General features: G+C 36.3%; 3 protein-coding genes and 1 long non-coding RNA gene across 4 annotated transcripts; 2 read left to right on the forward strand and 2 right to left on the reverse strand.

Annotated features, from left to right (window-relative positions):
- The first annotated feature begins 319 nt into the window (after window positions 1–319).
- LOC144475783 (COP9 signalosome complex subunit 9-like) lies at window positions 320–1917 on the forward strand. The gene is made up of 4 exons (XM_078192045.1): window positions 320–513; window positions 650–719; window positions 807–1306; window positions 1685–1917. Exons 1-3 carry the CDS (start codon window positions 445–447, stop codon window positions 842–844), a joined length of 177 nt encoding a protein of 58 aa, XP_078048171.1. The 5' UTR covers window positions 320–444; the 3' UTR covers window positions 845–1306; window positions 1685–1917.
- LOC144475784 (uncharacterized) lies at window positions 808–1975 on the reverse strand. The gene is made up of 2 exons (XR_013494927.1): window positions 1944–1975; window positions 808–1826 (listed from the first exon to the last, which is right to left on the reverse strand). It is a non-coding gene; the product is annotated as an uncharacterized LOC144475784 (long non-coding RNA).
- Window positions 1976–7001: 5026 nt separating this feature from the next.
- LOC144476217 (COP9 signalosome complex subunit 9-like) lies at window positions 7002–7894 on the forward strand. Its single transcript, XM_078192892.1, has 3 exons — window positions 7002–7188; window positions 7330–7399; window positions 7479–7894. The coding sequence occupies exons 1-3, from the start codon at window positions 7120–7122 to the stop codon at window positions 7514–7516; spliced, it is 177 nt and encodes a 58-aa protein (XP_078049018.1). The 5' UTR covers window positions 7002–7119; the 3' UTR covers window positions 7517–7894.
- A 463-nt stretch (window positions 7895–8357) lies between these two features.
- On the reverse strand, window positions 8358–12046 carry Dp (transcription factor Dp). Its single transcript, XM_078192891.1, has 11 exons — window positions 11648–12046; window positions 10758–10876; window positions 10571–10637; window positions 10290–10387; window positions 10021–10184; window positions 9779–9941; window positions 9341–9702; window positions 9172–9254; window positions 8958–9041; window positions 8616–8882; window positions 8358–8498 (listed from the first exon to the last, which is right to left on the reverse strand). Exons 1-10 carry the CDS (start codon window positions 11694–11696, stop codon window positions 8650–8652), a joined length of 1422 nt encoding a protein of 473 aa, XP_078049017.1. The 5' UTR covers window positions 11697–12046; the 3' UTR covers window positions 8358–8498; window positions 8616–8649.
- Between the last annotated feature and the right edge of the window lie 2463 nt (window positions 12047–14509).

Below are 14509 nucleotides of genomic sequence, written 5' to 3' on the forward strand. Positions count from 1 at the left end.
TATACCTTATCCTTATTTTACTGTAATCGTTATCTCCATAATGTACAGCATAGAGTTACTGCCGGTTCCTACTATCAGTTTGCTTACAGAAATTTCTAGAATACAAGTTAATTAATTTTGAACAACTTTGTGATAAATGTTGTACATCTGTGCAGTGCCGATAAAGTATTATTTTCAGCCACTAATAAACAATAAAAGATTTGAAAAGGAACCAAATTAAATTAAAAATGAATCCATGCATTCAGGTGTTTTTAAATATTTGAAATGTTTGAATTGTTTCGCTTAATCAACACTAGAGGACACTGGGCGATTTAGAGAAGCATGCACTGTATAGTATATACACGTATTTACGTACAGTTCTGTTCTGTCAAAACTAAGGATCGGAAAGGAATTACATTGGAAGTTTGTTTTTAGAGTATTTATCCAAGTCAAATTTGAAACAATATGAAGCCCACCCCTGTAGCAGATGAAATGTTTCCCGAGGGAGCCGGATCCTACATTGACTTGGAAGAGGTAATGAAATTAGTTTAAGGTTATGTTTAGTTGCAAATGATTACTCATACAAGTATCAACGATTTAGAAATATTAATATCATCACCATATAGAAATTAGTATAGTGTTTTAATAATTATCTTTTTATATGTTTCAGGTTGCAGGAAGTCGTTTATTAATCGATTTTACTGTTAGTGAAAAAGCGGTGCATTCAGATTTTTTTAATGGTATGCATTATTTTTCTGTATCTAAAAATGATTTCAATATAGTTGTTGTTATTGACAAGTATAATAATAACATCCTCTATTTTACAGATTTTGATGATTTGTATGATGATGATGACCTCGAGTGAACCAATCTTATATTCTACCAATAGTTATATCAAAATTCTAGATGACATTTATTTCCATTGAATTTTTCAAATTACAAAATTGTAGTATCAATAGTCTTTTGCAGTTTGTGATATATAAAATAAGTTTCATATAATATCCTATAACTTTCTAAGCTTTAGAATAGTTAGGTATGAATAATAAAGTAAACTCTGCATTGAAATAAAATATGCAATGTATTTTGTTGTATTGGATTCTTACAACATCCATAGAAAGGTTGAAATTACTGTACGATAGTATTGTACATTTACGAATAGAAAATTTTAAATTACAATTAGTTTGATGTAGGTGAAACCTAATGTTGTAGCAATTAAATGAATAAAGGAAGATAAATTGATGTACACAGTTCATTAACATTATTACAATTTATTATTTTTAGTTCGAAATTGAATCAGACGTGTGCCCGCATTCAGAATACCTTCTTGGTACGTCAGCTCGGGCGATATTAATTATAAACGTGCCATAAGAAAACGAGTACTGGTCATAATGTCTCGTACACATTAATATCGATATCATTGTAAAGATTATAATTTACAATACATAGATGCTAATCATATAAACCTGTTAAGATGATGCACAATTAAAATAGCACCCCGGGTTTCAGTCGCGCCGCATAATATGGATTCCGTCGATTGACATGAATCGAGTCTCCTTATTTTCAATTGAGACATTCTGAAGCTTCTCTCAGTTTTCACTTCTGCGCGATTTCTATTTGCTTATATTCGTTTCATTTTTTTGTTTTACGCCTTGGCCCCAATCGACATTCAATTCACTTTTTGACCATTCTCATTTCACATTAACAGACTTTTATCAACGGTGACAACGAGGTTCCATTTGCAAGAGACCCCCGATAACCGTTACTCGTGCGCATCTGGATTCCGTACGAGAACAAGAGCGATATCGATGACGACCAAATCGAATACGCTACTAACGGTGACGAGTATCCTGGAAAGTAAATCTATTGTAATACTAAAATATACAAATTATTGTGAATTTTAGCTCATATAAAAATATGCGTGATGTGATTTTGTTCTAATCTTGAATTTATCAATTTATACCAACCCTGAGTCCAGCCCCGAAAAAGTCGTTCGGAGTGCTAGTTAACTTCGAGATCACTATCGGTTTGATCATCTTGGTCGCTTTCCTCCTCCTCATCTTCTTTCTCGAAAAAATATTACGAGGGTGGCGACAGAACATACTAGGAACGTGAATCGAAACAGTTCGGAGTCAAAATCAAATTTTTAAAAGTATTCAACGCGGAGATTCTTCACGTTAATGATAATTCCTGAGTATTTGTAATTCTTTATCATTTAATGCTATATTTTAAATTTGTATGTGTGCGTAAACACTACACACGTATGTATTATGTACAGATTGTCGCTTTAGAAATATAACGCGAATGATTCTTTGTGGTACAACCACGCGTCGAATTCTGAAAACGTTTTCTATTTTCGTTTTTATTTTTTTTATTAAGTTGTTGATTATTACATCTTTTAAGTTATTGAGAAACACTACCACAGATTACAAAACTTCTAATGCGCCGCACTAGCATTCCATGACGTTGTGCTTGTGTTTATTTATGACGTTCATATTAGACGATCAGTATTATAGTATCCAAGTATTCGAAGTGTGCTTTGAGATAATCAGTTTTCTCTTGCAGTTAACTTTGGGTGACCTTGAAGGACTTTCATAATAGGTCATTGTATTCGCCTTGAAACACTCTATCAGAAGTAAAAAAAACTTACTATTCCGTTTAAGAAAACAGAATTGACTTTCATATCTTCGTGACACCTCCACCTACAGAAAAATTGGTAATACCAGATTATGAGCCTCCCGATACTAAGTAAGTTTGGTCTAGTGCATTATCTCCTATCTTCAAAAACAAGCAAGTTATTCAGGTGACTTGTTTAAAATGCCCCAACCGGGCATGGGTACAAACGTACAACCGGGTGTACACGTATACGTATATAAATATATAAATAGTTTTATTATATTGCAAAGTGAAATAATACAATATTTAGCTACTGTATATAACGTAAAAGTAAATACTGGTCTTGTAAGATACGGATTAATCGTTTGAGTGTCACGTGTCTTTGCTGTTTTCCCGTTCAAAAGTACCAAGGAGCGCTTTTTCACTTGTCTTATTACCTCTCCAAAAGTACCATGTGGCGCAATAGCACGTGTCTTATTCTCCGATTAAAAGTGCTAAGGAGCGCTATTGCGCAGTTTTCTGTTCTATACGGTATCCAAATGTTCGATTGAAATTAAAATTTGTTCTTTTACCAGCTGTCTCATTCACTTACTTTTACCTAAAATGGAATGGGAACCGTAAAGTCGCACATCGACGGAAACCGAGCGTGTCGCAGTTATCGGCTTCACAGCCTAGAGCGCTGACACTGTTCGAGAAACACAGAAAAAGCGCAAAATCTCTCCTTAAGGTGTTTTAATATGCACATAGCCCCGTCATTGTCAATAATCATATTATTACGATTAATAATATTGTTGCGACTTTCCTGAACCTGGTCCGGTTCCTGTCGCTCCGACCCGCGCGTCCGCGGCATATTTATTTACAGTTTATTTATACACGTTTAATACACGTTTTATACAATATTTGGAAGATGATCATGATACAATCTGTCCGATCTCCTGTCAATGACTGACTATCTTCAAACCGATCGGAAGACCCTGAACCGTGTTGCTGTCTTTTATTCTGGCAAGGGAATTCCGAGTCGGCACTGGCCATCCATCCGGTGTTCGTTACATTACTCCTCCCTTCGAAAAGCGGTCGTCCCGACCGCTTCCCAAGTCCTCCTAGATGTAGTCACAATCTACTTGTGCCCGAACACTCCTGTATGAAAAAGAGGTACGAAACAACAAATACCTGCATGGCCTTTCCCAGACAATTCCCGCCTCGAGATTCGTCCTATGGTCCAGGGAAAACCATGCAAAAACCCTGAACGAGGCGACGGTGTTCTCTTCGGACCTTCTTTTTTCTTTTCTTTTTCCTCCTGGCTGAAAATCTTTACGTTCTTCCAATAGAGGAAGAGTCCAGTATCCCACGAAAAAGGTGCCCACTCCTCCTCACAGAGCCCAACCAGGAACATGACCTGACACCAGGTGTTTAACCAAGAGATTCCTCTTCGCACTCTGTTAGGAGCATGCCCGTTCTAGGTTCAAGCATCTGTTCAAGGAAAGTCACACGACATCGCAAGATCTGTAACATCTTCCTCTCCAAACACAAGGAGATAAACAATGCCATTTGTCTCTAATCTCTTGCTTTCCTTAGCTCCTCTTGCCTCTTGACGTCTCTTGTGCCCTTCTTTCTTCCTTTCTTCTTTGACGAGTTCTTCAAGTTTTTCTTGCTATTTGGCAGCAATGTTTCCGCAAGAAGGCCATTCCCAGGATGCATGGTTCCAAACTTCCCACGACGAAAAATTCCTCTACGCTTACGAAATCTTGAATTCGCAAATGCAAAATTTTTGTTCCAAAAACAAAGATGTCTTCTCCCGCGCTGGAGCGAATCTTTACTCTTGATTCCCTCAGGTTGGCCAGTGAACAGACATCCCTGTTCAACAGGTTCACCGGAGAGTCTGTGTCCAGAATTATTTTGCAACTGACTCCCTTGATGTATCCATCCAGTGAAACATCGGCTCCCACATTGTTTCTCTTCGTTCCGCACGCTATCAGACTCTTCACGAATGGGGGAGAAGGAGAGGAAGTCAGACTTTTCCCCATTATCCTGACTTCTTCCTGTTTTCCGTTGCTGTATCTTCTAATTTCCTCCTCTTGAAACAGTTCCTTTTTAGATGTCCTCTTCCTCCGCAAAACCAGCAGGTCCTCGGATCATCCGTATTCCTTCTTCGGAACTCCATTCTTCTTCCCTCTTCCGAATGCCGAGAAGAAACAGAAGTGTATCCCGGTCTAGAAACCTGTTTATATCCCCGCGTTTCACGTATTGAGTCGCACGACAATGTCTCGACGGCTTCCATCTCCAGAGCCCTAGTGACGATAGCTCTTAGAGATGAAAAACTGCCAAGACTGTTTTTCTTACCTCATCGTCGTGTAAAGCAGTTATAAATTGAGAGGCGGCCAATTTATCCCGCGTTTCCGCTGGACAATCCGCAAACGCAGCTCCGCAGCATCCTGCATAGCCCTATCGGCTGCTATCCTCTCTTGTAAAAGAGACCGCTCCTCTTCCCAGAGCTGCCGAGACTCCCGGAACTGTTCGTCCAATCGTCCCTCGATGGAACGTTGAAATTCCGTGAACAGCTCCCGAATCGTCTCCCCAGAAGTGGACGGCATCCCACTTCTGACACCAATGTTGCGACTTTCCTGAACCTGGTCCGGTTCCTGTTGCTCCGTACCGCGCGTCCGCGGCATATTTATTTATATTTTATTTATACACGTTTAATACACGTTTTATATAATATTTGGAAGATAATCATGATACAATCTGTCCGATCTCCTGTCAATCACCAACTGACTATCTTCAAACCGATCGGAAGACCCTGAATCGTGTTGCTGTCTTTTATTCTGGCAAGGGAATTCCGAGTCGGCACCATCCATCCGACGTTTGTTACAATATTTACTAATTTAAAAAAAAAAGAATATTGGTGTCATATGTCTTATGTAATTGGGACTACGAATAAGTTTTGAGGGACCTTTTTGTAACTTTGAAACTTTCTTCAGAGGAGTTGATAGAATTAATTTTATTCAAAGTATTATCCATTGTTAGCTACGACTTTTCCCCATCTTCCAGGCAGCATACGAATACCACGTTGAAAAAAATTCTCGTCTTTTGAAGCGATCCAAGAATCGATCCAATTTTTTGCTTCTTCGTAGGAAGCTGCTCGTTTAGACCATGAGCCATCGACCGGAACAAGTGATAGTCGAAAGGAGCAATATCTAATGAATACGGCGGGTGGGCTAGGACATCCCATTGAAGCGCTACTAAAGTGTTCTTGACGAATTTTGCAACATGTGGCCAAGCGTTGTAAATTCTCGACTCAGTTGCATCAATTGTTGTAGGTAACGTTCCCCAGTGATGGCTTCGTTAGGCTGGAGTAGCTCATAGTAGATCACTCCGAGCTGATCCCACCAGATGCACAGGTTATATTCTTGCCATGAATATTTGGTTTTGCCGTTGAAGTTGAAACATGGCCAGGCCTACCCCACGATTTTCTGCGCTTTAAGTTGTTGTAGTGGATCCACTTTTCGGCCCCCGTCATGATTCGATGCAAAAAAACCTTTCCGATTTTGCCTTTGGAGTAATTGTTCGCACGTGAAGAAACGACGTTCAATGTTTCTTGAATTGAGCTCATACGGAACCCAATTTTCTTGCTTTTGCACCATACCCATGGCCTGGAGATAGTTTGAAATCGCTTGTTGAGTCACTACCAAGCTTTCAGCAAGCTCCTTTTGAGTTTAGCATGAATATTGGTCCAATAACGCCTCCAACTCGGCGACTTTAAACTATATTGGCCTTCCTATGCATTTTTTGTTGTTGATGTCAAAACCGCCATTGTTAAAACACCGGTACCAATACTCACACGTTTTTATTGCTGGAGCATGTTCCCCATATGCTTCACACAGCAATCGATGTTCATCAGCTGCATTTTTCTTCAAAGCAAAGCAAAAAAGTAGTGCTTCCCACAAATTGTGTTTTATTAGCACAAACTTTAGCGGGAAACAACAACGCTTCGACATGAAATAGTTGCAAGATGATCCGATGCGATTTAATGCTATTGATGTTATCTGTTGTAAATCCCTCAAAACTTATTAGTACTTTCGGTATATCTAATTCTTATTCGACTGCAATCGTTATCCCCATAATGCACGGTTTAGAGCTACTACCGATTACTACCATCACTTTACTTACACAAATTTCCAGAAAACAAAGGTAATTAATTCTGAACAATTGTATGATTAATATTGTACATCAGCGTAGTGCCGATAAAGTATTATTCTTTTTGCCGTTAATAAACAATAATAGATTTGAAAAGGAATCAAATTAAATTGAAAATGAATACATGCGTTCAGGCGTTTTTAAATATTTGAAATGATTGTATTGTTTCGCTTAATCAACACTAGAGGACACTGGATGATTTAGAGAAGCATGCACTGTATAGTATATACATGTATTTACGTACAGTTCTGTTCTGTCAAAACTAAGGATCGGAAAGGAATTACATCGGAAGTTTGTTTTTAGAGTATTTATCCAAGTCAAATTTGAAACAATATGAAGCCCACCCCTGTAGCAGATGAAATGTTTCCCGAGGGAGCCGGATCCTACATTGACTTGGAAGAGGTAATGAAATTAGTTTAAGGTTATGTTTATTTGCAAATGATTACGCATACAAGTGTCAACGATTTAGAGATATTAACGTTAGCTAGATATAGAAATTACCGTAGTATTTTAATAATTATCTTTATAAAAACCTTGTTTTAGGTTGCAGGAAGTTGTGTATTAATCGATTTTACTGTTAGTAATAAAGCAGTGCATTCAGATTTTTTTAATGGTACGCGTTATTTTTAAAAATGATTTCAATATAGTTGTTGTTATTGACAAGTATAATAACAACATCCTCTATTTTACAGATTTTGATGATTTGTATGATGATGATGACCTCGAGTGAACCAATCTTATATTCTACCAATAGTTATATCAAAAATCTAGATAATATTTATTTCCATTAAATTTTTCAAATTACAAAATTGTAGTATCAATAGTCTTTTGCAGTTTGTGATATATAAAATAAGTTTCATATAATATCCTATAACTTTCTAAGCTTTAGAATAGTTAGGTATGAATAATAAAGTAAACTCTGCATTGAAATAAAATATGCAATGTATTTTGTTGTATTGGATTCTTACAACATCCATAGAAAGGTTGAAATTACTGTACGATAGTATTGTACATTTACGAATAGAAAATTTTAAATTACAATTAGTTTGATGTAGGTGAAACCTAATGTTGTAGCAATTAAATGAATAAAGGAAGATAAATTGATGTACACAGTTCATTAACATTATTACAATTTATTATTTTTAGTTCGAAATTGAATCAGACGTGTGCCCGCATTCAGAATACCTTCTTGGTACGTCAGCTCGGGCGATATTAATTATAAACGTGCCATAAGAAAACGAGTACTGGTCATAATGTCTCGTACACATTAATATCGATATCATTGTAAAGATTATAATTTACAATACATAGATGCTAATCATATAAACCTGTTAAGATGATGCACAATTAAAATAGCACCCCGGGTTTCAGTCGCGCCGCATAATATGGATTCCGTCGATTGACATGAATCGAGTCTCCTTATTTTCAATTGAGACATTCTGAAGCTTCTCTCAGTTTTCACTTCTGCGCGATTTCTATTTGCTTATATTCGTTTCATTTTTTTGTTTTACGCCTTGGCCCCAATCGACATTCAATTCACTTTTTGACCATTCTCATTTCACATTAACAGACTTTTATCAACGGTGACAACGAGGTTCCATTTGCAAGAGACCCCCGATAACCGTTACTCGTGCGCATCTGGATTCCGTACGAGAACAAGAGCGATATCGATGACGACCAAATCGAATACGCTACTAACGGTGACGAGTATCCTGGAAAGTAAATCTATTGTAATACTAAAATATACAAATTATTGTGAATTTTAGCTCATATAAAAATATGCGTGATGTGATTTTGTTCTAATCTTGAATTTATCAATTTATACCAACCCTGAGTCCAGCCCCGAGAAAGTCGTTCGGAGTGCTAGTTAACTTCGAGATCACTATCGGCTTGATCATCTTGGTCGCTTTCCTCCTCCTCATCTTCTTCCTCGGAATAATACTGCGAGGGTGGCGACAGAACATCCTCGGAAAGTGAAGTGTGAGAAGATGAGGGAGGTCGAGAACCTTCTAATTTTGTGTCCAGGTCTTCCATAGAAGTACTTGGTCCAGGAATGGTCACTGGGATAAATTTTTCCAAATCACCACTTGCCAGTTCTGAAGGTAAATTATAACATTATGTAATCAATCGTGACATTAAACTGAAAAGTTGAAATTACACATGAAACATACGCTCCACATATTTTTCAAGTGATTTCGGAACCATTAACTTAGCCTTTCGCAAATTTTCCTCTGCACATTCTCCTTTTTCTAAACCTAAAAGTAATTAGTTTATATTAATAAGATTTATATTATTTTATAAAATTCATATTGCTTAACCATGCTTTAAAAGCAACAATTTTTAAATATTAATTTAGCTTATAATAACAAAAAATAGGTCCTTTACCAAACGCTAAACCCATTTGTTTTAGAACCTCGATATCATCGTGAATTTCAAACTTATCGTTAAAATTGAACAGGTACTCGGTTCTGCAATACACATAATTCATTACTAAAAACTTAAAAAAGAGAAGACGCTTGTAACGGTAAATGTAAACGTTTTCAGTAATCCTTACTTGTCATTTGAAATGCTGCAATCTATGACAGTCTTTTTGCTGGTATTCACAATCAGGAATGGCAGCTGTATGGCAGAATTTGGTTTCGGTGGGCCACGAAGACTCTCATTGACACGATTACGCTCCACCAAATTTTTAAAAGAGATATGTGAGAGAATAAGCTGATGCAATTGTTGTGTTTTTGCCTTGATCCTCTCAATTTTTTTCTTTTTGTCTTTTTCAAGTGCCAGACATTCCTGAAGTGAATTAGTTGGCAGACCTAGCCACCTGATTTCTTTTTTTTCTTTTGAAATGATATTCATTGCCATCAGGACATTTAAAGCATCATAAACGCGTCTTCTAATGTTCTTCTGATCATATTGCTGTAAAACAGAGATAATGTATCTTATTTGTTCTCAAATTTTCATTGTTCGTAATATGAAAAGGAAAATAGAGTACCTGATCTGTTAAGGAATTTATATGAGCAGGATTAGTAAACTCTCCAACAAGTTCGTCCGCAACCTCGTTATACGATGTCGTTCCCTTCTTTTTAACTTTTTCGCAGACTTTCATTGAAAAGTGACGTAGACCTTTACCAACTTTTTCTGTTTTTCTTCGCTTACTAAAAATTAGTTGGACACTAAATTTTGTGTTCAATATATACAATATGATATAAGATTTTGTAGGAAATGTATTATTACTCTGGAACAAAATCGCCACCATCGACGTCTTGTCTTTTCCTAGACCCACTATGGTCCAATATTGGGCTGATATATGTCTTTCCACTTGCATCTTTTACAATTTGTTGATTTCCGGATTGTTGTTGCTGTTGTTGTTGAGACACTATTGCCTGCTTTATATCACTCTAGATAAAAAAATAATTAACATGTTTATTCTTGGATTAATTTTATATTAAAGAGACAGTGGAAAATTGATTTAGAATAAACTTTAAAGTATAAAAAGGATATACCATTTGCGCAGATGTCAATTGTATAGTCTTGGTCAGTACTGGTTCACCAGCCTTGGCTGTTGCCAATTTTGTGTTCTGCAATGGTATTGTAACCAATCCTAAAATAATAAAACATTGACTTTATTATCTCTCCTTAGACACATTTATTTTTTAAGATTCCACCATTAAAACAAAGAAAAATGGAATACATAAATTTTTATTGATTACAACATGTTACTAATATACAAAATACTATATTTTTAGGATACAAAGATTAGCATTTGTTTACAATAGTTACTTACTTTGACCAGGGGTTGAAGGACTCTGAAGATTAAGAGTTCTAAGAACTTGTGCGTTCGATGACAAAACCTAAGTCAGATAAATTTATACTTAAATTGATTAAAACAGTTTAATAGAAATTATTAAAATGTTGACTATAAAAAATAATTAGTTATGAAACCAATTCCCAAAATGATCAAAATATTATACCTGAGATTCTTGGCTCGGAGTCTTAATGACTTTAAGGCCACCTGCATTTGTTGTACTGACAATGCCACCCAATGCTTTATTTGCTGTACTCTGCACTACTTTTATCACTTGTGGATGACCTATAATGGGTATAATTTATGCTTTAATTTCTTTAAAATGTAACAAAATAAACACGTTGATTATATAGAATAAGGAAAACAATAAAAGTACACATAACAACCTCTGGACATAGAATTCACTTCAAATAAGATTCAAACCATAATTGTAAATCAAAATCCATTAAAGGAAGATATATAGAAGCATTATAAAATAAAAGTTTAATTGGTTATTGAGTCATTTTTGTCTAAAGCAACATAAAGCTAACAGCATATATATTTACATATCATTGAAAATAAGTACCTAATACTAGTACATTAAACAAATGGGCAGTCCAATTTATTAGAACTTCTATTTAAATAGAAACTTCTATTAAATAAAACTGTGTTTTTGAAAGAAAGCATTGAGAAGTAAAAGTGACCTCTTCGATTGGATAACTAAATGGGATAAGTAGACACTTTTTTGGAACAGAAAGAAGTTCGTGGATAAAAAAAGAAGATAAATATAATCATTTAAGAGCAAAAGTGAAATCGACAGTACACTTTATTGAGTTCTGGATAAAAATATTGTGAGGCAGTCCGACATATGAGCCATATGAATATGAAGATAGAAAAGACTTCACAGAGATTTCGAATTGACAAAAATCGTTCAGAGTATAATAGAAATATGTGCACGGGTCCAGAGAAAAAGTGTTAGTAGAAGGTATAAGCAGTCTTAGCAGAAATGAAGAGAAATTAAGGCATTATCATCGAAGTGTGGCATGCTGATAATTGGCGCGCACTCGGCATACTCACCGTTCGCGTCATGTATGAGAAAGTTCATCGTTTTGTTTTGTTGCGTCATCCTCGAGGTTAGAATTCCGTCCCGGCGTCACCGACGATCACGACGATCGACCGAATGCCGAGTGAAAATAAAAAGATCATAGGTACACTCGCTAATCTTGGCTCGGTCTATCACCAAAATGGCGACTATGTTATAGAACCATTTGAGATCAGAATTTGTGAATATACAGTGAAATAAACGTTCGAATGCACACGCGAGGATGAAAGTCAGCCGTTTCTTTATTGAACTGAATCAAACATTTTAACAGAATATTCGTCTGTTCGCGAAACTAACGCACGGATTTCTGCCTTCCGCGTGCACAGTACGGAATAGAGACGAGCTTGGCGGCACGACAAAGTTAAACAGCTGATTGGTCACTTTCCGAGTCACGTGGCCCCTTCTGTTCCACGTTTATGGGCACTGTAATCTTTGCAAGAACAACTTGTCTCTAGATAAGCGAAACATGGAATACTCTAGGATTTCGCGGGAGGGGTGGGGGCATATTTCCCTAGAGTAAGAAAATCTAAGGCAAGCTTCACTAGGGTAATAATATTGTTTTACGGCAGCGTTCTACCATCTACAGTATCTCTTAATTCAAGAACCATACCCAGGGGCAACAAGGCTCTTGAACTGAGAGAATGCAACGAATTGGTGTGTTGCGATTGACTGACAATTCACAGCTGAACGGTATCTTGTACACTGTATTCTATGTTTCTAGTACATGCATTTTTCCAGTAACTTAATTCTACCCCACATGCATGTAGGTTTCCCTTTCTTAAATTCCAGATGTATACTGTTGCGTAGCTTTTGGGTGGGATTTGGGGAGTTTTGGCTGATTCGGATGCCCGTGGAACACAAAAGTGTTCTGCTTGTGTAGGGCTCGTAAAAATTAACTAGTTACACAAAAATCGTCTTTAAAACTTTATTTCCTGGATAATGATGTTACCTCCAAGCCTTCAAAGTAAAGTCTGCCCGTATCTTCTCGAGGAATCGAGTTTTCTTCCTGCGTTCCCTCTGGTTTTTCCTCCCTTGTCCAATAGGAAAATTGTAGTCCTTTAGTTGGATGCTGATTTGTCGGATGGCCCATTTTCCGGTTGCAGATTGGTGGTGATTGGTGGTTCGACGGAGCGCGTGCGGATGGAAGTGCGCGAAAGTCGAGCGCGCAGGGGTAAAAAGCCCGCCGAAACGAACGGAGTGGGGGTATGCCGCGCGCGAAGATTTCGGCTCGAGGACAGAGTGAGAGAGAGAGAGAGAGAGAGAGAGAGAGAGAGAGAGAGAGAGAGAGGGAGAGAGAGAGAGAGGGAGGATCTTTCGGGAGGCTACATGACATTGTCTATATTCCTCGATTAGTCTCGTTAAATATAAAAAAGGCTCAACGAAGAATTTCGTGGGAACTCTCTCGTTATCTCCTTACATATTCTCAGTTATTTATCCCCCTTTCGAGCGATACAGTGTCTCTATATAAATGTACGATATAAACCTGTATTTATATTCGAATTTCCCTCCTGTCGACATCAACTAAGATTATGATTTGCAAAACTAGAGGCGCTATTTATAACTACGTTTGCGTGATCACGCAATAAAAATAACATTTTTTGTTTTTAGATTCTTGCAATTCGTGTTTCCTAATCTTACCTTTATATTATTCTATGATTTACGAAGTACAGACTTCTACATTGGCCAATGTGTCGTATGCACTGTACTTCATTTCACAATATTTTAAATTTACACTCTTTATATATTTGTTCTATCATTCTATATTGGCCTATTTCTATCAAGAGTTCCTTACTTTATACTCAAACTGAACAGAAAGTACCTTTCACAATTTCGACATCTTGGTACGCGGGTACTGGGAAACTAATTGTAGTCCTAAAAAAGGAAAAAAATATTCACTCTCCATGCGATAGCGATCTAGTAGTGCTTCATAAAAATTTTATATTAAATAGAAAGATTATAATTAGATATTCCACGTAGAGAGGAAATAAAAGTCAAAGGGGTAAAGGAATGTGGACCATTTTTTCGAAACGTTTTGCAACGTTATAATGCAAATCGCGATGTGCTCATCTGAGCTGATTGTTGGGACCTTCTCCATTGTTGTAGCTGCAGCATGGGCTCCTGAAAAGTCGAATGAAGCTATTGCAACACAATTATTTCGTTGCAACGCTAGTTCAACGAACAGAAATTCGAAAAATTATTTTAATTTCCAAAAAGATGAAATCTATAAATTTTGAAAAGTAAACTGTGAATAGTTTACAATACTACTTTTGAGGCTACTCAACACAGTAACTTAAATAAACGCGACTGTTTCATTCAAAAAGTTAACTTTGATTTTTATTTAAAATTTCTATTCAGATCTATACATAATAAATTATATAATAATATACATGGTAATATACGCAATAATTTTTGTCTTACATTTCATTAAAATAAGAAATCTGAAAATCCTAGTCAATAAGAGTTATTACTTCCAAATTGTTCTTCAAAATGAATCTATTTAGATGAATGTTAACAAATTTAATTACTTGAGATTTAAAAGAGAAAACGCGAATCATTAAAAATACATGGTAACAACAAATATGCGATCTCTGTTTAGTAAAATTGAGAATATTAATGATAAAAAAGAATATAACTATGGAATTTGAAATAAGGAGTGAATAAAAATAAAAGAGAAGCAGCAGCAACAAAGAAAGGCAGCAGTAAGAGAGAAGAAGCAACAGGAAGTGCAGAGAAGTTTCTATAATTCAATTCATTTATATTTCGAAAGATGAATTTATGTAGAAAATGAAAATAAAATTTTGTTAGATAAGGAGGAAGTAAAATAAATTTAGATCAAC

This window comes from Augochlora pura, chromosome 10 (assembly GCF_028453695.1).
Source record: "Augochlora pura isolate Apur16 chromosome 10, APUR_v2.2.1, whole genome shotgun sequence".
Taxonomy (NCBI): domain Eukaryota; kingdom Metazoa; phylum Arthropoda; class Insecta; order Hymenoptera; family Halictidae; genus Augochlora; species Augochlora pura.